Source organism: Cydia amplana, chromosome 3 (assembly GCF_948474715.1).
Source record: "Cydia amplana chromosome 3, ilCydAmpl1.1, whole genome shotgun sequence".
Lineage (NCBI taxonomy): Eukaryota > Metazoa > Arthropoda > Insecta > Lepidoptera > Tortricidae > Cydia > Cydia amplana.
This window is the reverse complement of record NC_086071.1, coordinates 15,345,353-15,371,056: the sequence shown is the minus strand read 5'-3', so window position 1 is coordinate 15,371,056 and position 25,704 is coordinate 15,345,353. Positions and strand designations below refer to the sequence as shown.

The following is a 25,704-nucleotide window of genomic DNA, read 5'->3' as shown; positions in this document are numbered from 1 at the left end:
TAATAATTAGATCAAAATCACTAATATTTATATCAAAATCAACGATATTATAATATTTATTTTTTCTTTATAATTTTTGTTATCGTTATTGTAGTTAGTTGTAGTTTTTAATTTTAGTTTATAATTTTTTGCATATATCAAAATCAACGATGTTATACAAATATCTATTTTTTATTACTATTTTAGTTTATTTGTATCTCCTTGGATATCACGGGCCTATAATCCCGGTTTTTTGATAGGCTTGCGTGGGGACACAGATTCAACACGGAGAGGCCCCTTGGAGAGCTTTTATGTCATGTAGAACTATTTTAGTTATTGTTATTGTAGTTAGTTGTAGTTTTTAATTTTAGTTTATAATTTTTTTGCATATACATTTGTATTATTTACCCACTTGTTTACTTATTTAATAAATAAAAAATCTTATAGGTACATACAATTCTTATGACACGAAATTTGTTGGCCATAGGTACTTAATTAACTAACATTATTCTTGCAAACTAAGAATCGCAATATTTATTTTCTAATAATTAATCCGTCAAAAATTAATGAGGTAAATCAGGTAATATATAATTATGTTCCTAGTAGGTATTCGGTAAAAAATAATTAATCGAGTCTATGCAGATCTAATTATCATTAATAAACAAAGTCATATACCGACCAGGAAAAAGCAAAATGATAGTTATGTATAGTTAACGTCAAAAATATGTATACACTTTTGAACCTTATTTCAATGAGATAGGGTTTAAAAATGTGGACATATTTTTGGCAACGACGTACCAAGCAAGGTCAATGGCTGAGTACTGGATCCGCGAAACCCAGTGCTCAGCCGCATTAAAACGTTATTTCAAATGCGGCTGACTACTGGGTTTTACTTTAAATTGACTAGGGCATGCCTAACTAAATTTGAAAATGTAAATTTAACGGTCCTAACGGTCGCATTGGCTCGAAAATAATAAAATAAACGAATAACCCAAAGGTCAGCCGTGGGGGGCTGGGCACTGGATTCTTTGGAAAAAAGTGTTATCCAGTGGCCAGCCCCCTCAATTTATAAGTGAAATATTGATATTTTCATTCAAATATAATGCAATTTAATAGATAAAGTAATAAATAAACCAATCATTAACAAAAACAATAACTTTTAACATTAAAACATAGTTTTTCTTGCCTGTTAAGAGAACACCACGTGCAGTAAAAAATATGGCCGACATGACACTATTGCACTCGTCGACAAACAGCACCTGTATGAACGAGTATATTTCTTCCCCCCGTTCCCTCACCGCACTTGTCGTGTGACGTATTAACCAATAAGGAATCAAAGCTCCTATTTGAGTACTCGCGATTTGTTTAAACGAATATACCAGATATTTATGACCAATAAACGGCTCAAAAGGCTGACCACTGGTACCCGGCTGGCCACTGGTGCCGTTACCCTATGTATTATAGACTAAAAGCTAGGAAAATAGTATAATTTGATATTGAGAGCAGTGTTATTTTAAACGTCAAACTTCTATGAAATTATGGCATATAAATAACTCAAACACCGCGTAATGCTTTCAAAATCGTTGCTTTTTCTGCTATATAACTCTAAAATTTAAGCCAATGGTGTCAAAACTTTACCACGTTAAACTCGACGTTGTGGTGGTAGTAATTTACCGATAACGATTGATCGGCACGACCTTGGTCTCCCATAGACAACGTATTAGATAAAATTTTGTTATAATAGGTAGATATGTTTCCATATACATAATATGTATTTTTACCACACCAACGGGTAAAAGCTCTCTTGATTGTTCAAAAACTGGTAAAAAAATTGCTTTTTATCTACATGTGAGCAAAGTAATCTGATGCAAATTTTGAGTTGTTTCCTTACGTTGGCTAGTAGAATTGACTTTTAAATGACGATTTTAAATGATGAATATTTATAAACCTTCATTTGGATTTCAGTTGGTTTGATTATTTTGATATTTTACAGTTAGAATTTTCCTCGCATTAGTGTAGTGAAAAATTTGGTGTTTCACTCGGTTGTAAAACTGTAAAACCACTGTAAAACAAATAACTATTAAGCATGCGTCATAGGCTCATATAGTTCGTCTTTTTTTAGCATTAGAAATAAGGTAAACAATCTTGATGTGTCTTTTAATTGAAAAACACATTTAAAAAATAAGTAACGGCAAATATGTAACAATTATGAATCTAATACGATCATTTATATTCTTCTGCTTTCATAAGTAATAGTTACTGATTTTTAAAAAAACTTTTTTGTATTAAAAGACATGTCAAGATCGTTTACCTTCTTTCAAGTTCTTTATAATGCTAAAAAAACGAACTATAATAGGCGTCAGATCTAGCACAAAAGAACAAGCGGTATGTAGGATTAAAAACAATACAGTGTTCCCAATCTCTACAACTTTGAATAATTTTACGGTTTAGACTCACTTGTTTTAAGTCACTCGCGCGACATGTTTCGGAGAGCCTAAGTCTCCTTTCTCAAGCGCTAACAGTGCGAGCAGCGTTCACGACGGCCGTGTATCGCGTAATACTGCGGCACGCCGCGTCGCACGCTGCGCAGTACGCGATACACGGCCGTCGTGAACGGTGCTCGCACTGTTAGTGCTTGAGAAAGGAGACCTAGGCTCTCCGAAACATGTCGCGCGAGTGACTTAAAACAAGTGAGTCTAAACCGTAAAATTATTCAATGTTAGTATGTCTCACAACAGTTTAAATTCGAATCTCTACAACTTGTGGGGCAACATTACCAGCCGACTGATGACGGTAGTATATAGCTCCTCCTAAAATTGGACAAACCCCATTTTATTAATTTTGTTATTTTTCATCCGTTAGGTTGGATTTCCACCAGTATTTTGCTTAGGGCTTAGTAACTAGGTGAACATCCGATCCGTGTAGTTGCATAACAATTTACAAGTTGTTACCACTTACGACCAGAAAAAAGGTATAAAAAAAATTCGCTTCCGCTACTAGTTGTAAATTGTTATAATTCTCTTTTGAGTATCTAAAAACGTAGTTCTCATTTTCCTCTCTAGATATTGACATAATGAAAAATATTTTTATATAATTTGATGTACATATTAACCATTGCTATGCCCCTACGTTTGCCTTTCTTCGATTTTTTGATTATTGTAATAATTAGGAGCGAAAAAAGGATTTCATTGAAGTTTTTAAATGCTCCTAACTTTTATAACAATCAAAAATTTTAAAGTCTAACGTAGGCGGGCATAACTGTGGTTAAGATACAACCAATTGTGTCAAAGTTTTCAATAATTTTAATATCCAGAGAGGAAATTGAGGACTACGTTTGTATGAAAAGGGGGTTTCCCCGCGGGTCCTCCACTTTCGTCTGAAGCGATTAACCAGACCCAAAAAGTCTAAAACTTTTTTGCTCAAAAGCGTTTCATTTTCTACTGAAGGTGAAATCCCATCACATCATTGTCTACTTACCAACAGATATCAATTAATCAATTCTATATAAAACCAAATGCGTATATTTACAGTATAGGGATATATTACAAAAAAAAAAAACCTGAAAATCATGATGATGCTTTCGGACAAAATAAAAGAAGTTCAGAATTATGATGTAGGTATTGTGTATTTCACCACCGAATGGGCCCTACGGAAGACTAGCGCTGGCTTTATACTAGCATTATGCTGAGTTGGGTCCATTTCGTGATGCACACTTATTGATTTCTTATTTTCTTGCTGTTGTTGTCTGTACATGTCCGTATATGTTTTGTGATTGTCACGAATAAAAATCTTTTATCGTATCTTATCTTATTTTTCTTACCTGTGACTTTAGAATTGAGGAAGTACGGGTCGGGATGCCAAAGATTGTCAAAGAACTCCGGCGGCAGGGTCACATGATCGTCGCCCTCTTCAAAAATATCTTCTGGCAGTTGCAGTCGGCTCTCGATCCAAGTCTGTCTTATGAACATGTCCACTCTGGAATGTTAAGCGATTTCTATGATTTGAGCAGTTTACATTGTTGCGCATAAAAGTTTGAGCACTTTACATAGTTGCGCATAAAAGTTTCAGCACTTTACATAGTTGCGCATAAAAGTTTTAGCACTTTACATAGTTGCACATAAAAGTTTGAGTGATCAGTTACGACGAAGTTTAAAAACTATAAGTACTTAATGCACAAAAATGCATCGCAAGCACGCCTACTGTGCGTAAAAAATACTGTGTTACGATTTTGTGTGATAGTTCCTTTAATCTCTTTCGTCATTCTGTTGAAAAGTTCATCACAAAAAGTCGTTTTGGACATTTCTTTTTAATGTTACAGCAGTAATCCTACGTACAGCATTTTTACGTAGTGACGTCAATAATCTATTATTTTAAAAATAATGTTTGTAGAAATGAATTGCTTATCTCAAGGAACGCGCTAGTAAAATTCGATAAAAAAATCAGTTAATTAAATATAAATACATTTCGCTACATCGAGCTTGGTTTGAATTAGGTTTATGAGAAATGAAATACCTAAATGAAAACAGACACAAGTTAGTTTTTGTAACAGTTAACGGTATTTTTAATTTCGTTTCAGAAAAAGGCTCTATTCTAAAATTAATAAAGATACATTCTAACTTTTAATATACCCCACAACGGTAGTATATAATATTGTTATTGATTTTACCTAGTAGGCACCCTTGAAATTTATGTAATATATTTTGCAAATATGTGTAGAATTCAGTTGGGAAACTGTTTTTGAAGATTTATAAAAACCATAAAATTCCTAAGTGTTCGGAATTGGTTAAAATAAGTAACGAAATTCATGACAATTAATTAAAATATTACTTCATAAACAGAATACTAACTTAATTCGTAGGTAACAAAGGTCCTTATACCAAAATATTACTTCCTTTTTAATTAAATGTAGATGTAGCTTTTAGACATTTTTCATGACATCAAAGTATACAGGGTCGCCAAAAAGTCGTGGATCAAACGAAACAGGGAGATAAAGGAGGTAATTTCCAACAAAACAGCATGGCCATAATTTCATTGCACGAAAAGTTATGAATTTTTGTTTTTTCTTCAATGAAGACAATTTTTGTAGTATTGATACATTATCTAGTCACAATTCAACATCTTTTGTTTTATTGCTTTTAATCAATTTATTTTTTTATTGTGTAAATTGTAAAAAAATCGGTAGTTTCATAAAAAAAAATCATAACTTTTCGTGCAATGAAGTTATGGCCATGCTGTAGAAAGATTTTTGTTGGAAATTACCTCCTTTATCTCCCTGTTTCTTTTGATCCACGACTTTTTGGCTACCCTGTATAATACGTAGGGTGTCCATTTTAATGAAGTAACGCCCTTAAAATGGTTACGTTTAAGCCATTAGGTTATTACGATCAACGTATTGCCAATTCCATAGATAACTGATAAGAACTAAGTAAATTACTAGTCACTTGCTCTTTTAATCAATCAATTAATCTTTAGTCGGTTATTCGATGAAACTAGTACCGTCATTATAGCCAACTTTGCCTCCAGGGGAAACTTTGCCCAAAACGACCATTTTAAATAAATTCGTTAAAGTAGAGAAATGTAAAATACTTATGGCCACCCTGCTATTTTTAGTAGGAAATAGGTTATATTTGTGACAAAACTATATACCAAACATGTGCACCACTTGACTAGGGAATTTTCAGCGAGTTGTTAAATATAGGGTATATTTCGGCGGGCAAAAAATTGTTGAAAAATGAATGCAAGTAGAAAAAAATTGAGAACCCTTTGTACTTTTTATTAAGGATACTCTTCTCTAATTAGCTGCTAATAGATATTCGTAATGAATTAACGTAAACTGGGTTTTAAGGGGTAGGTTTTTTCACGCATTTTGTTCTTTCCATTGTGGGTTAAACGCATTATAAAAGACGAATCTCATGCTGATGTTTTATGCAGGGTAACATAAAATAATTCCTCAAAAATTCTTCAATCATGGTGACGATTCGATTTTTTAAATTGCGGGTAATATTTTTATTTACATTAACCTAAGGATTCTGAAGAGAACGATAATTGTTAAATAACTCAAGAGAACGTAATAATTAAGAAAAATATTTACTCCACGACGTAATAAAATAGTACTCTAATAATTAAAAAAACCGGCCAAGTGCGAGTCGGACTCGCGCATGGAGGGTTCCGCACCATCAACAAAAAATAACAGGGGACATAACAGGGGACATCTTACACAGATCAACCTAGCCCCAAACTAAGCAAAGCTTGTACTATGGGTGCTAGGCGACGATATACATACTTATATGGATAAATACATACTTATATACATAGAAAACACCCATGACTCAGGAACAAATATCTGTGCTCATCACACAAATAAATGCCCTTACCGGGATTCGAACCCAGGACCATCGGCTTCACAGGCAGGGTCACTACCCACTAGGCCAGACCGGTCGTCAATAGAGCAAAACAAGCAAAAAAACGGTCACCCATCCAAGTACTGACCCCGCCCGACGTTGCTTAACTTCGGTCAAAAATTACGTTTGTTGTATGGGAGCCCCACTTAAATCTTTATTTTATTCTGTTTTTATAGTATTTGTTGTTATAGCGGCAAGAGAAATACATCATCTGTGAAAATTTCAACTGTTAATCACGGTTCGTGAGATACAGCCTGGTGACAGACGGACGGACGGACGGACGGACGGACAGAGGAGTCTTAGTAATAGGGTCCCGTTTTTACCCTTTGGGTACGGAACCCTAAAAATGGTTAAACCATTGCTAATCTCCTAGTGGAAAAAGCAAAAAAAGGCAAATGTATCTTCGACCTTTTTGTCCTAAATAGACTTTAAAACCCCAGTCCATCATTATTCATTATGCTAATTTTTTTTTGGAAAGATCTCAGCATTCTAATATGGTTGAATAGACAAATCAGTAACATTTTGGTGTTAGATTTTAACGTTTTTAACTAATTTCAACAGTTTCAACCTTTTTATAGACTTTGAATGAATTACGTGTAGGTAGTAAGATGGCTATTTTGCTCGGTACGATTTATATTATAGGCCTAATTTAAGCCGAAATTCTTTTGAAATGATCAAAGGAATTGTACTCGTAGCTCTTCAATCTTATCTTATACCTTTAAACGAGCAATTCTTGTTTATTTATTTATATATATATATATATATATATTATATATATATATATTTCGGGGATCTCGGAAACGGCTCTAACGATTTCGATGAAATTTGGTATATAGGGGTTTTCGGGGGCGAAAAATCGATCTAGCTAGGTCTTATCTCTGGGAAAACGCTACCTAATTTTTGAGGTCTCGGTCTCCCAGATATTTATATTTATCTTTTGTATTTATGCGTCTTATTTTGGAGTTAAAATAATGAACTTCAAACCACATTTTCTTGCTTTTTTTTAGGGTTCCGTACCTCAAAAGGAAAAAAACGGACCCTAATAGGATCACTCGCGTGTCTGTCCGTCCGTCTGTCACAGCCTATTTTCTCTGAAACTACTGGATCAATTAAGTTGAAATTTGGCACACATAATATGTAAGTTTGTGATAAGATGGACGTGTAATGTAAATATTAAATAAATGAATTTTAAATATGGAGGCCATTTTTGTGGGGTAAATGAGAAAATTAAAAAATAAAGTTTTCAAACTATATCGTGTTACATATCATATGAAAGAGCTCATTGTAAGAATCTCAAATTATTTTTTTTATAATTTTGGGATAAATAGTTTAGCAGTTAGGCAGTTATCCCACCAAGAGCGAGTAAGCGATTAGCTATCGGCGATTTTCTCGCCCAAGAAATGAACAAAAGATAGGGATCCTGTGTTAGTAAAAGAGATACATATATTTATAGTTCATCGCTGGCTGTTCACACTGCCGGCGAGAACAGTCGCTCTACTAGTTTGTCGCCGAGATAAGAGCGATGAGATAAAACTAGCTCAGCGGTACTCGCTCGGCGATGTTCGCTTGGTAGTTGAACTCAAGCGGCGAGACCAATAGCCCGTCGCACTCGAACACTCGCCTATAGCCGAGCGACAAAACTATTGAAGCTAACACTCGCTTCTCGCCGCTCGCACACTCGTTTCTAGTTTATCGTTCTACTCGCTTATAGCTCAACGCTTGCGGTGGGACAACTGCCTTATTCAAGAAAATGGGCAAAAAATGACAATCCCCCCTTATCTCCGAAACTACTGGGTCTACAATTTTGAAAAAAAAAAACAAATTAGTTCTTTACCTATAGATGACAGGAAAAATCTATTAGAAATGTGCAGTCAAGTGTAAGTCGGACTTAATGTACGGAACCCTTGGAACGCGAGTCCGACTCGCACTTGGCCGGTTTCTTTTCCTACGTTCAAACCCTCTACTAAAAGTTTTATGATGTAAAAGTTACTCACAATTTACACAGGGTTTCCGGAACACCCGTTTTCCGGTACGTTATTGACCAGTACCGATTAAAAAAAAAATGAATTTGTGGTATAGTGGCAAGGCAAGGCAAAGGCATTTATTTGTGTGTTATCTAAGTACCTATATGCATTTATATTAAGTCGAGGAGTAAATTTAATATTTTCTTAATTGTTACGTTCGCTTGGATTAGGTATTTAACAATTATGGAATGCTTATAAATATGTATACTGAAAATAAAGTGTGGACCAGTTAAAGTGTGATATGCTAAATCTTTTTAATGAACGTCGATTGAACAAAATGTTGATCAAAATACAATCATAAAACATGGTTGTCGCCTTAAGGATGACGCCCGGACACGGCCCGGTCTAACGTGAGTCGTCCTTAATGGCTCCTCTACACGATGAGCCAACGCCGGCCACTCCAAGGGACGCAGTCATGCGGTAGAATGAGATAGCAATATCACTTGCTCCCTCTAACGCATAAATGCGTCCCTTGGAGTGGCCGGAGTTGGCCCATCGTGTAGAGGAGCCATTAGCCGAAGCCCGTCGCCCAATGTCGTGGCCAGGCCGATAGTTATTGTAGTTAGTTGGGCTTACCTAAAATCCATGTCTTCCACGTTGATAGAGTTGACGTCCACTACGTATATGCTGAATTCTACTGTCACAGGTTGTCCTTTTCGAGCAGGAGGTCGCACTTCTGTTAAATTAAATGAAAACCTTTAACCTCGTACAAAGACAAGACATCCTCCAGACTGAGCATAGTAGCGCTACCCTCTCTGCCACAAATATACGGTAGTTTATTCCATTTTTGAGTCAAAGTGTCTTTGTGTGACGTCCGTGTCTTTGAACGGACCAATCACGGCACGGGACTCGCTCACCTCGTCCCCCGCACCCCAGTAGTTTTGGCAGCATCGGTTTCATGAAATAATTGCTTTAAACTCCGTCTAGAGGATTCCTAGTCTATGATCTCGTAAGACCCACCATGTAAAGTTTTCACATTTTTAATGTGAACCTTATTTTATAAGTAAATAAGAACGAATTTCGTTTGTTTTATAAAGCAATGAAACAAAAGAAATGCTTCTTTATTTGATTCATGAAAGGTTCAAATTAGATTGCAACGAATATGTACATTGTAATGTACATTTTGTCTCAGGCCTGAGTCAGAAAGTTAAAAATAGTGTTGCGTTATTTACTGTAAAAGTCGTTTAATGTCAAGGTCATACTATCCTATCGCTTTTAAATGTACGAATACATGGCCGATTCTGATTTAACTACTTACTCGTATTTGTTAAGATTTTCATTTTGTTTTGACACGACCTGGGGCCGATTGCATAGCAAACTACAACTAATATTATAAGCTGAACTCCTTATTTAATAAGTGAAATTAGAAAAGGAGTTCTGCTTGTAATATTAGTTGTAGTTTGTTATGCAATCGGCCCCTGGACTAGTAACATTATAACTCTCGCATGGAATAAACTGTCATAAGTCCCATCAGGGGCCCGTTTCTCAAAAGCTTGTAACTTGTAATACAAGCGGATGTCACTTTTTTAACAGTTTTTGTTAGAAAGGGACTTCCACTTGTATATATATATATTTCGGGGATCTCAGAAACGGCTCTTACGATTTCGATGAAATTTGGTATGTAGGGGTTTTCGGGGGCGAAAAATCGATCTAGCTAGGTCTTATCTCTGGGAAAACGCGCATTTCCGAGTTATTATGTTTTCCGAGCGAGTAACAAGCTTTTGAGAAACGGGCCCCAGTCCTTATGACAGTTTATTTTTTATAGAGTAGCCGTCTCGTAAAATTATTGTTGCCGTTTTTTGAAGATTATCACGTTAATTTGTTTAGAAATGTAACATTCAAGTAATAAAAATAATGTTTTATTATAAATCAATTATTTTTTTAATTACCCCCTTCTAAAACACACTTACCTAAAGGATATATCATAGGAACCATCATTCATTGCGATAAGTAATTACTTAATTAGTAAGTGCGAGCGAGATGACACGATTCTGATTCCTGCGCGAATTAGTGTGCGCGAAATGCAATCAGCGTCGTGTGATAGGTACGGTTTACTAATGAATGGGCCAAAAACGTTCCCCAAAGTATCACATCCCAAACTATGTTTCCCAAATTATCATTTCCCAAAAAAATGTTTGGCAAAACAACTTATCGCAATTTTTCAGTTAGCAATAGTCTTTTTTGGCAAGTTATTGTTTAGCAAATAATTACTTGGTCAAGTTTCATTTTACCAACTATTATTTAGTCAAATGTATCATTAAGCATAACTTGCATGTCCCAAAATATTACATGGCATACAATTTACATACCAATAGAGGGCCTGCAATATTTTTATTTTTGCTTTCATTTGAAATACTTTATCCCGACCTTGGTTTTTTTATCATTTTGGTTATGTTTTACGCAAACGGATGTAATTTCTTGAACCATGAATTCTATGCATTTCGCTCTTACTGACATATTAGTGCGAGTACTATAGAAAGTAAATTACATGGTTACGTATATGTCAGTATTGACACTGTCAGTGACTCATGGTTCGGGGTACTGAATGGTAACCGTAAAATTCCAATTTTAAAAGGCACGTATTTAACCGGTCAACTAAGTTATATGCGAAGTGTAACTTTCCTAAAGGTTCCTTTGGGAAATGAAACTATTGCGATAAGTTTGTTGGGAAGTGAAATTTGGCGAAATGTATTTGGGCCAAACGGAAGTACACCCATAGGTACCTAATGAAATCCAAAAATAAACTGTCAAATCAGAATCGGCCTCATTGAATCTGTACCTTTGACATAGTTCTCCGGAAGAACGACCCGTGGCTTGAGCGTGTGGTTTCTTTTTGACACAGCGTCATTGCACAGCCTGAAACAATGGTATAAATAAGTTTAATTAATATTGACATTCAGGCCAATCCGAACGTGCACTGTCAAGTCAATCTATCAAACCGATATTTGAATCATTTATCAGTTTACTGTCATTCGCGCAGGCGTCTCGCTTGCACTAATACATGTACGGATAAATCAGAGCGATATGAACGGTTACCTAGATGTCAGACGCACGTTCGAATTGGCCTGACAGACATGCGAACGATCGGCGACACTTCAGGTAACATTGGGATGGCGACTGCAGCAGCTTTTACGTGACATTCCGACGTCAACTGCATTACTGTTGCGATATTACTGCTGCGGCGCTGAAGTCGCCGCTGTATCTGTCAATGTCCTTGATAAAAAGAGTGATGTTCGCCGCCACATTTTTGCCGTGAATATGACGACCAATCCGTCACTCATTTTATAAATCAAATTGACAGGTACAGAGGGATAACCCATAAGGTGAAAGTGGTGAAACACGTATGGATATGTGGATAATCCCGTCGGTAAATACCTACAGGAGTTAAATAACAAGAAAGAACGTAATGAAATTATGTTAAGGAACAAATTGGGGTTTGTAAAATAATGTGTTACAAACATTAAACAACAATTTAAATGTTCTCTGAAAACTTCTTTGATTACGTTGAGTCGGTAAATGTTAGGCAAACAATCTAATTCATAAACTTGGAAGGTATTGTGTTAAATAAAATACATAATATATTATTATTTATTTATTTAGAGACTCGGAATGAGCCGTGGCAAAATGCCGGGACAACGCGAGGAAGATGATGATGAGGTACTTTTGTCGTTCAGTTTTAGGATTTTTTCAAAATGGCGGAGGCCGATTACCGAGTTCTAGAGTTCACAGAGCCACTAGATTATGATGTTGTGCGGTTTAAAGGTGACAGTCCATTTCCAACCGCTGCACTACTGTTCATTTTACTATGGAAATTGACAGTAACAGCGACGCGTTCAGTACCGGTAGTGCAGCTGCGGTCAGAAATGGAATGTTACCCTAAGAGGAATTTCCTCCCGCGGACGCTCCGGCTGTGCAATGAGCTCCCTTCCGAGGTTTTCCCGAGGGTCTACAGTATGGGGTCCTTCAAAAAAGGAGTGTACAGGTTTTTGAAAGGTCGGCAACGCGCATGTAAAACCTCTGGAGTTGCAGGCGTCCATAGGCTACGGTGACTGCTTACCATCAGGCGGCCCGTATGCTTGTATGCCACCGATGTGGTATAAAAAAATAAATGAAACTTATTCGCAAAGTTGCCAAGTTATGCTTAAACTCGTAGGTATGAAGCCGACATGGGAAATACGGCTTTCAGGCCAAGGCGACGGCGATGCAATCGATTATTTGGCTTGCACGCCATGTCACTATTTTCAGATCCGTTATACCAGAGTTCAAACACAAAAGTAACAACCAGTGTGGCTACCACCAGTTTGGCACTGACATAAACGCTATCGAGAACGTACTTAACTTACTTTCTATGCATCTCGCTCGTTCTCGCATATTAGTGAGAGCGAGATGTATAGAAAGTAAATTACGTAGACGCAATCGATAATTTAGCTTGCACGCCATGTCACTATTTTCAGATCCGTTATACCAGAGTTCAAACACAAAAGTAACCGCTAACCAGTGTGGCTACCACCAGTTTGGCACTGACATAAACGCTATCGAGAACGTATTTAACTTACTTTCTATGCATCTCGCTCGTCGCTCGCGTACTCGCATATTAGTGTGAGCGAGATGTACCTATAGAAAGTAAATAACGTTAGCGTATATGCCAGTTTTGACACTGTTAGTGACTCATGGTATTTTTAGCTCAGCTCAGCGCTATTTTTAATTTGAAATCTTCGTGTAATTTCGTTCAGTTTTGAGAGGATATAATAAAAAACTTCCGAACTAGTAAACTTTCGAGCTTGGGGAAAAAAGTTTTCCGTGTTTTTTTAAAGCACTACTGTACATAGTATAAGTTTCTACTATTAATGCTTATACCCACTTGATGAATCAAGTACTCCATAATTTGTGTCAATTAGGTACATTCGAAAATGTAAATAAAAACCCATCGTATTGTTTGTATTTCAAAATTTAAGATACGTACGTCAAAACAAACCAAAACGTAACTTGTGACACTGACATATCCGATCCATACACAAAACAAAGAAGTAATAGAAGCGAAACGTACGTGTATAGCGTGTGTCATCATTAGGATTAGCTGCACTAAACTTCACCGCAGGCTACTGTCAGTCGTTGTCAGCAGGGCTTTAAATACCGTTAAAAAGTTGGTATCGTTACCACAAGGTGACAGATTTAACGTTAAGTTCTAACTAACGTTAAACCAAGTACCGTTAGTTATACTACTCTTTACCGGTAACAAAATGGTAACGTTAGCAGCTGTCAATTTGAGCTAACGTTAAGTCAAAGGTATCGATACACCATTTTTAACGTTAGTAGGTAACGTTAACAGCAGCGTATTTACCGTTTGATTCACTGATAGATGCCATCATCGTTGACAATCGAGCGAATGTTCATTCACTCTCAAGCAGAGATGGGCATTTCGTAATTGATTCCTGAGGGCCTACCGCGAACCACTTTGGTCGTGTTGCCTCCCTGTTACACTTACGTACGAATTTACAAGTGCGATAGAGAGGCAACACTTCGAACGTGGTTCGCGGTAGGCCCTCTGGTTCCACGGTTACTCGAAATTACTTTGTAATCTGATTACCGATTCCCAGATTACTTTGTAAACAATACCGAATTACTAAGTACACTTATAATGTACCTTAAATGGTTAAGGAATCAGGAATCACCTTTTCTAATATTACAATTACTAGTAATTGGAATCAATGTCGATTCCTCATTACAGGAATGAAAATGAAAAAAATGAAAATGATTCCTTTCAGATTACATTTCGTACTACTACTATCAAAAGTACATTTCGATAGTAGATATGTTGTTGATGTTGGATTAATAGATATAGATGCACCTTATTTGAATCAGGTGTGTAGATTTCGAAAATGACCATTTTGGAATCCAAGATGGCGACCATGCAGTATGTCATAAAAGTCGTCATGGATGTCGTATTATACGTTTCAGGGAGTGATACGAAGCCGCCAAGACCTTTTCACGGCTAGGCATGTATGGTGCTTTTCTCAAACATGCAATGAAATAATAATAATGTCCCAATGTGATAGGTTGTTCAGTGCGTGTGGTTCTGAAGAGAAACGAAAATATTATTATTTTTGCGCTACGAAGCACTGTTTAGGAGATCCAGCCCTATAAAGATTTTTATCTCTTTTTTTTCTTCTTTTTATTCGTTTTTAGGGTTCCGTAGCCAAATGGCAAAAAACGGAACCCTTATGGATTCGTCATGTCTGTCTGTCCGTCCGTACGTCACAGCCACTTTTTTCCGAAACTATAAGAACTATACTGTTGAAACTTGGTAAGTAGATGTATTCTGAGAACCGCATTAAGATTTTCACACAAAAATAGAAAAAAAAAAACAATACATTTTGGGGGTTTCCCATACTTATAATAAGTCTTAGAACTGAAACTCATAAATATTTTTTTCATCAAACCCATACGTGTTTGATGAAAAAAATATCTATGGATAGGTCTTAAAAATGATAATGAGGTTTCTAATATCATTTTTTTCTAAACTGAATAGTTTGCGCGAGAGACACTTCCAAAGTGGTAAAATGTGTGTCCCCCCTCCCCCCTGTAACTTCTAATATAAAAGAATGTTAAAACTAAAAAAAAAATTACATTACCATGCAAACTTCCACCGAAAATTGGTTTGAACGAGATCTAGTAAGTAGTATTTTTTAATACGTCACAAACTCCTAAGTCATATTTAAAAAACCGGCCAAGTGCGAGTCTGACTCGCGCACGGAGGGTTCCGCACCATCAACAAAAAATAGAGCAAAACAAGCAAATAAACGGTCACCCATCCAAGTACTGACTCCGCCCGACGTTGCTTAACTTCGGTCAAAAATCACGTTTGTTGTATGGGAGCCCCACTTAAATCTTTATTTTATTCTGTTTTTAGTATTTGTTGTTATAGCGGCAACAGAAATACATCATCTGTGAAAATTTCAACTGTCTAGCTATCTCGGTTCGTGAGATACAGCCTGGTGACAGACGGACGGACGGACGGACGGACAGCGGAGTCTTAGTAATAGGGTCCCGTTTTTACCCTTTGGGTACGGAACCCTAAAAACACAAAAAAAGAAAAAAAAGAAAGAAAAATATTTATAGGGCTGTATCTCCTAAACCGTGCATCGTTGCGCAAAAATAATAAAATGTTCGTTCCTCTGTACGAAAACCCCTAATTAGGACATTATTATCATTATTATTTCACATTGGATGTAATAGTATCTCAAATAAGAATTTAAGTTTCACCATTCTAGATTAACATAAAGAATAATGACATAAGACTATGAACTCTAACTACTAGAATTAAAGTTTAGTTTTACTAACGTACCTACATAATTATCTTTAATCGAATCGAATTTAGTTGAATCATTTTTACAAGCAAGCAGTAACATCAATAAATAGGTGTCTCATTTAATATAATCCGACTAAATTACATTTCAGCAACACCTCCATATTTCACAAAATAAATTAAGACATTATCCAACCTATATAATCTTGACGTATATTATATCAAAGACGCCTGTACCTAATATAAACCGACCAAGTAACGAATTAGCTATACCATCATATTTAACAAACTAATTTATGACGTTTTGCAACCTTCTTATTTTGGCAAATATATTCCGACACAGCCGGGTGGTATTCTATCTGTCCAATCTCGGTCCAATGTGTATTTGCGTCTCACATTTTGCTTAATGAGAGAGTGAGACGCAATGCATATTGGACAAAGATCTTAAACAAGTAGAATACCACCTCTTTCATTTGATAAACATAAAGAATAATGACAAAAGACTATGAACTCTAACTACTAGAATTAAAGTTGAGTTTTACTAACGTACATAATTATCTTTAATGTATTTTGACTGATTCTATTTCAATTTGACAGAAGCCTTGCCGTATTTATGGTCAATAAGGTCTACTGGCCTTAAAATTGTGTATGAAATTACAAGCAAATATCAGCTTAAAGAATGATAGTGTTAACGTTAGTTTGGTAACGTTAGTTTATAATGTGAATTGGGTAACGTTAACAAGCCCTGCAATAAAAAGTAAAATTACCGGTAAAATTAACGTTAACTAGCTAACGTTATAATAATGTTAAGTTATCAAGTATCGTTACCATTTACTACCGGTAATAAGGTATTTTTATGATTTTAACGTTAAGTAACGTTACTTTATAATGTGAATTGGTAACGTTAACAAGCCCTGGTTGTCAGTTCAGTATGGCGCTTATGAGATGTCAGATGTGAAAACGATTCCAGTTAAAATTACAAATAATTACCAATATGCCGTGCTGCTCCATTTTGGAGTGTAAAAACACTAGCGGGACAAAAAATATTAGACATGGAGGCATGTCATATCATCGGCAAGTATTATTTCATGTAATATTTCAATCTTTTTTACATTTTCGGTTTCCGCAAGGATTTTTGGATTGTTTAGTACAAAAATAAAATTTATGTAAATGAGATAAGGTTGATATCTACTTAGCGTAAAAGTCATGTACGGGTGCGCTATTCGGCCACAGTGCGAGGACCATATCAAAAAGTTATCGATTTCGATGTTTGTATAAATACACAGTTCGTTTTGTTTATGTTGATACATGTTCTTAATATTTTATTTTTCTTTTTGTGGAAGGCGTATTTTCTATATTTATCGAGTGGCATGCATTACGTAGCGTTAGTAGTCTAGCGGTAAGAGTAAGAGTACGAGTTCGGAAGTCATGGGTTCAAATCCCGCCTCGTACGAGTTTTTCGGAAGTTGTGTATACGACAACGGTTTCACTCACTTGAATTTTTAGTCGCTATTGGCGACATGTTTCGGGCCTTTTTTTTCGGAAGTTATGTATGGTGAAGAGAAACATCGTGAGGAAACCGAACTATTTCCAATAAGGCTTACATTCGTATTCGCACAATGAGATGCGCCAAATACTAGATATTGAAACGATATGGATCGGATCTGTCAGCGTCAAAAGTGACGTGTTTGTTTGAAGAAACGTCACCGACACTTGTTACCATATCGTTTCAATATTTAGTATTTGACGTATCTCATTGTTCGAATAGGGCTTTAGTGTAAAGTCTCCTCTCGAAGTTGGAAGGTCAGATGACAGTCTCTTTCTTAAAAATGAGTGCCTACGCCAATTCTTGTGATAAGTTTCCAAGCAGACCCCAGGCTCCGTAACGCAGGTCGGCTCACGGGCCGTGGCAAATAGCCGGAACAACGCTAGGAAGAAGGAAGATGATGGTTGAGCGACGTGTAGCACGTAACTGAGGACGCGGACATCACGCGGGGTGTGCTGAGGCACAGTATAAGTAATAGTATTATCATACAGAACGGCCACGCACCGCCCCGCCCCGACTCGCATTACCTCGCCCTGCGACTGGCCTAGACATGAATCTGGCGGACTTCTGGCGTCCTCTCAGTAAAGCGACTTACCCATACATGCACATTGACGCGTGTACAGACGTGCCGCGCACACATATAAACGCAAATCATTTTTGATGTATGGCGTGTCCGCCCTGTGACTAGGGTTAAACAGTTTTTAATATATTGGTACTCGCTTACAGTTATATTCGTAGTTGGTGGCTTGATTACTTTCAATATGAGCATTTTTTTATTAAAAAGTAAGTAGGTAACCTAATCTTCGCCAGAAAATATAGTATATAAAAAACTGAGTAGTTTACGTGTACTTACACTAATTATTAATAAGCGTTTATCGATATCACACCGAATCATGCACATCCCTATCGCATATGTCAACGTCATAGTCGAATATTTTATCCTATCGCATTCACTCTTGGAAAAGCCATGCAAGTGTAAAAGGGATAGAGCATAAATGACTATTTACAATAAATAAAAATCGTAGTGCAATTTCGACATAATTTTCTTTACTGTAAGGTTCAAATTATTGTGATGGGTGAGGGTTCATAATCCCTTTCGAAATAAGAAAATATGGCCAATTTTTGTGACAGCGTGTTGGCGACATAGGTTCCCATACTAATCCAGGCACATGCCGTTTCCCCTTAGAGCGCGGCGCGCTCTTTCTTTCTTCCGTGGATCCGTATCGTATTTTTACATAGAAGGTAGCATCCTATAGAAGTGGTCTATACACGTGCCTCCGTGAGGGACAAAACATACGCAATGCGACGCTATGATTGGTCGAATCTATTTGTTATGGTGGGCAACAAATCAATTCGACCAATCATGCATAGTAATTTACGGTGGGGAATAAAAAAAAGTGAGACTGTGACAAGGACAAACAATAATAGCGCTTTCGCTGCTACTCCTACTGAAAGATACATAAGACTATCCCGTTCTGTCAGTTAGCCCCACCACTCATGCCTAATCCAGTTTAATACTAGATTCATGTATTTTTAGCAAATATTTGACGTATCTTAAAGTTCGAGGTACCTACTTAGGTAAGTACCTAAAAACTCTAAAAAGTCAGCAACAAAATACTAATTTCATCCGGCATCCTCCCTATCGCGACCTGACTTCGGCTTGGAATATGGTAAAATTGGAATAAGATTCAAAATGAACTAATGGAAAAATTATAGTTAGTTGACTACCTGTGCACGACACAACGGATACAACACGTATAACTTCCAGTTTTCTCATTTTCACCAGAAATTGGTTAAATACACGACATCGCGCAAAAATAACATTTAAATATCATGCTAACACGCCAGTTAATTAATATATTGACGTCATAAGCTAATGACACTATAGTTACTTACATATCATGGTTTTATTGAAACGTAGTAAAGTACGGATTTGGAAAGTATTTTTTGTTTGACTATTAAGTAGTTTTTCTTTGTAACTAGTTTCCCATTCGGTGGAGTTATAGTTGGTCAAACCAAATTGTCAGTAAATAAGAACAAAAAAAAACTATACTCATCCTTTTCTTTTGGATGCTAATACTAGTGTAAGACAAAGATAGTATGATTATCTCTGTCTATGTTTGAAATGAGACAGTCCTTTAACAACTTATAACTTTCTTTCAAAGAGGCGCATACAATGCCTCACAGTTCAAATCGTCACATTCCTGACAAAATGATTTGACATTGACCTTCAGTTTTGAGACGATTGCTCGGCAGTTAATGCTACCCAGTTAAGTGAAAATGGCCAGAAATACCCAGCATGATTCAAGAGCAAATATACGGATATTTGCTTCATCACACAAATAAATGCTTTTACCAGGATTTGAACCTGGGACCATCCGCGTCATAGGCAGGCTCACTGCCCACTAGGCAAGACCAGCCATCAAATGTCATTATCATTACTGGCACTGTCTAAAATTTGATTTGTATTCTCTCAGGAGAGGCTTAGAATCTCTGTTCCTGTGACCTTCTAGCAGGGATCGGATATCTACCGGTAGTTTTTGTATGGGAAGGAAAACGGTATTTTTTCGTTCTTTGTTCATTATTTCTTTTTTTATTGGGCAATACGAAGTCGTTACCTAAACACAGAACTGAGTCCTACATTTCGAGTATAGAAATTTTCGAAAAAAATAATGGTTATTCCGAAGTTTTTGCAAAAAACCGGTTCCGATCCCTGCCTTCTGGAGTTTAATCTACTTGGAATGAAGTATAGACATAATTTAGCCAGTCTAAAGCGTGAATGTTAGTTCAAACAAGCACAGCCGCAAAGGGCAAACAATTTAAGTGTTCAGCCAGGAAGGTCGTGACCGAGGTCGGCCCATGAATCAAAGCGATTAGATACCATCGCTGCAAGGTGCCCACTGCAGGTGGCCGTGGGTGTTTGCGTCATTGGACGAAGGTTTTGCGGAGTTCTTGGTGTTAGAATAAGAATAATATAGGTACTTAAGAATATGTTTTTGGTAAAATTTCATTTTTGTTACAAGCTTTTATCGGGAAGCGCTGGTGGCCTAGCGGTAAGAGCGTGCGACTTTCAACCGGAGGTCGCGAGTTCGAACCCCGGCTCGTACCAATGAGTTTTTCGGAACTTATGTACGAAATATCATTTGATATTTACCAGTCGCTTTTCGGTGAAGGAAAACATCGTGAGGAAACCGGACTAATCCCAATCCCAATAGTTTACCCTCTGGGTTGGAAGGTCAGATGGCAGTCGCTTTCGTAAAAACTAGTGCCTACGCCAATTACTGGGATTAGTTGCCAAGCGGACCCCAGGCTCCCATGAGCGGTGGCAAAATGCCGGGACAACGCGAGGAAGATGATGGTACAAGCTTTTATCGCTGACTATACTTTTCTTACGACAGACAACTAATACTCATCGAGACAATTCTAAAAACCCCTAACACAATTAGGTTGCGTTGTTTCATCTCAGAGTTCCTATGGCCACCTCCTGTCTCCATCATCAGATCAGCTCTATGTCATAATAATATTGCATTGGCATCCGATTTATACCTGTATGCAAAATGTCAGCTCAATCGGAAACCGGGAATTGGATCAAATTTAACGTGCAAGATTTGATTACAGACCGACAGACAGACAGACAACGGGACAGGTGAAACTAAATAGAATCTTGTAATAAGAATAATATTTATGTAAAAGAAAAAACCTTATTAACAATACCTACATAATGTCCAGTAGCCCCACACTAGGCTATGCCTGTCACGTGGTAGCCGGAATCGTAATTCGTAAGCTGAAGGTTAATGGTCTAAGAGCTAGCCACGGAAAAAGGTATGCAATTTATAGAGCAACGAAATCCCTCTAGTTAATGTGCCATACTATCATAATCCGGTCGCCTGGCAGCAGTTTAGCGGTGGATGTGAGAGTGGTTGGGCAACAAAGGGGTTGTAAAATCAATCAAGAATTTATAGATCTCTGTGTTTGGTGTGATATAATAGCTAATTATGTATTTAATTCAAATATAACAATGGCAGGCGTTTTATTTTAGGGAAAAGTAGTGCCAGGTGATGAAAGTACACAAACCACTTGAGCGCCTGCAGGAAGACTATGAGCAAATTGCACCTGCCAAACAATTTGATTTTATTTAGATTCCAGCTATAAGTAAAGACTAATCTAATAGAATAATAGGTACCTAATGAATGTAATAGCTAGAGAAATTAAGCAATTCAAAGAAAGAAAAAATTGTGTGTGTGTGCGTGAAGGTTAATTAGAAAGTTTTATTCTTTTACATTTTTTTCACCTGTCCCATTTTCTGTGTGTTTGTACACACAGCAGCAGATGTTGCTACTCGGGCTAGGTGTTCAAAATTACCTTGACGCGCTCTTATTCTCTTAACAATAAAGTCGCGTCAATATCATTTTGAATAGCTCGCTAAGAATTGCTCGTTTAAAAAGTATAATATTTACCCTATAACTATTTTCCATGTTTGTTTTAGAACTCAAATTATTCAATGTTGTTGCAAGAAATATGAAGTTTTGAATAACCGCAGGTAAAGCAGACACGTGCCGCAAATTACTGGAATTTCAACTGTAGGTAGCAAATTTTCGATGTCTATTATTAAATTCTCAATAGTCATTGGTAGTGACTAACGGCCCAATCCGAACAATGCTTATAAGATGTCAGAGCGATACGATACCTATCTGTCAGTGTCAAAAGTGACGTTTTTGGTTGAAGAAATGTCACTTTTGATACTGACAGATCGGTTCATACCACTGTGACAACTTATAATCATTGTTCGAATTGGGCCGTAAGTTTGCTTTGTAATTATAATGGCGAAATATTTCCGTAAGTACTATGTTTAATTAAGAACCCCAAATTTGTAACTTTATTAGTCATTTATTGGGCGGCCAAAGTTAATTTATTGTTATTTAATTTTAGCCTATCAAAACGCCCTTTAAGTACGGCTACAATCAACAGTAACAGCTCTTATAAAACGAAAGTACCTACTTATTTAAAATGACTGGATGGGTTTGGACGATTATCAGACGAAATTGCGCTGATATATTAATATAATCTAACTAACTATTACGGCTCAGTGACCCGAAATGAGAGCACACCACTTTTCCCGATCCTGCGCCGTTTCCTGCCAATTATCGGCTTGAAGCTGACGCAGATCCGCTTCAAGCCACTGCTTTAGTTAAGTTTGGAGCATCAATTATGTTTTTAGGCCACTTATTGTAGACAATGGGAATGAATGGGACCCATGACAAGAGTGAGTTTAGATGACTTGGTCAAGTTCCGGCTTATACCGTCAATCCTATCTGCGTTCCACGTTTCGTACGAGCTTATCGTTCTAAATGTTTTAAATGACGTCAGATTCACTCTCAGTGTTAATACTTATGCCTAGTTTGATAAAAAATGGCTTCGCGTGGGTATTGTGGGGAACACGAGCGATGCCATACCATAAACCACGTCATAAACGTAATTATACTAATCGATCAAAAGCGCGACGAAATTTGGAATGTCAAAGTGTCATTGGAAACAATAAATTTTCGAAAAAAAATCTAGTTCAAAAATTTCTACCAAATGTTCTACAGCAACGATGACATGGTGTTACAATAATACCCCCTACGTTACGTGCAACAAGGTTATTCACAGTTGCCACCACCTTTCATCCCAGCCGGTTGTATTGTATTGTAGGGTGATTCCAGGAGGCTCGCCCAGGGAGAGAATTGAACCATGTGTACAAAAAAGCAACAACGGTTGCACTCCGGGAGTGCCGATAGAAGTGAAAACTCACCTCAATATGTTACCGACGCCCGGTAACACGATACATACATTTAGCGGAGGTATTCTATTTATTTATTATATATTATTATCATTCTCAAATAAGATCACACTTTTTCATTGACATGTTTATTTACATACTGCCATGACAACGTCAAATTATTTGAACGTAGGTAAAGAATCTTGAAAAGGAGTCCGCAACATAGGGGAAACTGGGGAGGGTTGATCACCCCTTTTGTTTTTAGCATACATTTTCTTAACTATTTGTAGTATTGAAAAACTTTATAGACCATACGACTCAGAATTTATCTCTTCATTAGTAGTTTGAATTAGAACAGATTTGTGCAATAAATTAGATCATTATTTAATGAAAACTCATACTGTTGACTTTTACCATGTGTCCCCTATGTAAGGGAGACTTGTTTACCCCTGGTCGGGAGCCTTGATCCTAGGGGGATCAAGTGACCCTGGTTCTTGGGACACATGGTAAACATATTTTTACCATGTCTCCCCATACCAGATTCTCATTGATTATATAACTCGGATTGCTATTAGCAATGCATCTATAATTTGTAAAATACACAGCAAACATATATATATTGCATCTTCCATGCTTTGAAGTTGTATTTCCGGTAATCAGATGTCTAAGCCGAAGGGATCAAGTCTTCCAGATTTGGGGACACTTGGTAAAAAGATTTTAAGTGGTAATGTCATATTTCGAGGGTAGTATCTACATTAATGTATTCACTTTATCTACAGAAAATGTATATATGAAGATATCAAACACATATTGATCCATAATCTTATACTTTAAAAAAACAATGTATTCGTATTATCCATAAAACAACATAAAATAGGGAATCAATTTTTGTACTAAAAAAAAGTAAAAAAAAAAAACAAAAATCTAAGTTATTAACATAACATTTCTTGTAACAAGCTAATTTTTTTAAAGTTCTTATGAATACCTACAGCAATTTTAAATTTTTTACCCATCACGGTCGTTATTGTTTACTATAATAAATAAGTTTAGAAATTTACTGCTCACGTTTCGAGGACGGTGTTTGAGCTGCATAATCCTAAAATCCTTTCTATGGACCGTCGGTTCTATAGTACATAATGTCGGAAAGCCATTGAAATAGCATTTCATCCATAAAAACAAATATCGCCGGTTGAAAACCAAATATCGTTATAAGTGTTTTTTGTCGACCGAGTAACATCCCCTGTGTGTAAAACGTTTAACTTGATAAACAAGACCAAGTACGGGTAGTTCGTAAAATGTTGATGTCAACTTTAGTCAGTCTTTTCAAAGGCCACGGGGATAATTCCGTTTTCGGAGTCGGTTGTATAATTAAAAACTGAATTATACGCCATTAAATTCCGTTTTAATAAACTATAATGAGTCAAAAACCTTGAAAGTTTAAATCAGTGTTTCTCTGGTCGTACTTTCGCGGCATGATTTACTAAAGAAAAGAAAATATTTATGATAGCTCTATGAATCATTTTGTAAGAAAATTTATTACAATGTATGATCGCTTTGGGGGTGACATGATCCCGGAATCATATCTCCCCTGAAGAAAAAGACAAAGTCTCCCCATACATAGTAAGATTATAAAACGTGCCGTACTCGAAACATGTGTTCGCGTATATCAATGTAATCCAAGTTAATCATCACTTCAATAAACAACAAATAAAATAAGCACACTCACTAACATCATTTCCATCTCATATTATAAAATAAATCCAGTTAAAGCTTACCGAAAATTGAATATAGTACGCAGAAAATCTTTCACCGTCCGCCATTTTTGAACCACTGACTTTTCCGATACAGTGCCATGACAGAACGTGAAGTTAGGAACGAATGAATGAGTGTTACCAGCGCAAAAAATTGTATCTCGTTTGGTTTGATTAAAAATGAAGTTTACCAAGTGTCCCCTAGGGATCGACCCTCCCCACCCTCACCTAAATGTCAAATAACATTGAGTTTTTCTTTATTGGTTTAAATGCCATTTAAATTATGAGTGGCCACCTTACGGGGCTTACGGTCACGTGATCGCCTTACGCTGTCTCGAGTTTATCATTTTTTCCCCACCTCAAAAAGTGCCCAGCGCCGCTAAAGAAGTTTTCACTTCAAAAATAGTGCCAAAATCTTATTTGCAGTTTTTAATGTAAATATCTCAATGACGTTTCCTGCAGCAATGCAGTCGGCATCATAACTGCAGCGCAACATTACCGCCGCAGTAATGCTGGTGTATTCTGAATCCGAACGGTACCTTTACGGCAGCGGGTAGGTAATGAATGGAGAATGTAACTAACTTTTTAGGCATTATCATTAACCAGGCTCGACTTCGTATTTTATAACTAATTTTCTCCTTAGGGCGCGTGTACACGGCGCCGCCTCCGCGCCGCCGCCGCGCCGCAGCCGCACCTTCGCACTATTTATTAATCTGTGCCTTCGCGCTATGTACACGAGACGGCGGCACCGTGTACACGCGCCCTTATACATTCAGGTGTCAAATGACAGGGTCTGTCACAAAGTTTTATAACCACTTGGAATTTCAAAAAGGTAAATATTCTTAAATATCATAGACTAATAGATACTCAAGACGGAAAACCTCCATACACCACGGTGCCCGCTTTCCTCGTTTTAGTTGCAGGTGGAGCTTTTTATTA

General features: G+C 36.9%; 1 protein-coding gene across 2 annotated transcripts in view; it reads right to left on the bottom strand.

The window, feature by feature from the left end:
• Positions 1–25,704, bottom strand: part of LOC134662779 (glycine receptor subunit alpha-1) — a 48,701-nt gene that overhangs the window by 6,776 nt on the left and 16,221 nt on the right. The window contains exons 3-6 of one of the 2 annotated variants that reach the window (XM_063519073.1): positions 11,184–11,260; positions 8,981–9,080; positions 3,800–3,954; positions 2,757–2,789 (exon numbers count right to left, since the gene is read on the bottom strand). In XM_063519073.1, coding sequence (XP_063375143.1) covers positions 2,757–2,789; positions 3,800–3,954; positions 8,981–9,080; positions 11,184–11,260 — 365 coding nt within the window. The remainder of the gene's footprint in view (positions 1–2,756; positions 2,790–3,799; positions 3,955–8,980; positions 9,081–11,183; positions 11,261–25,704) is intronic. The other variant, XM_063519074.1, reaches the window with a different exon arrangement.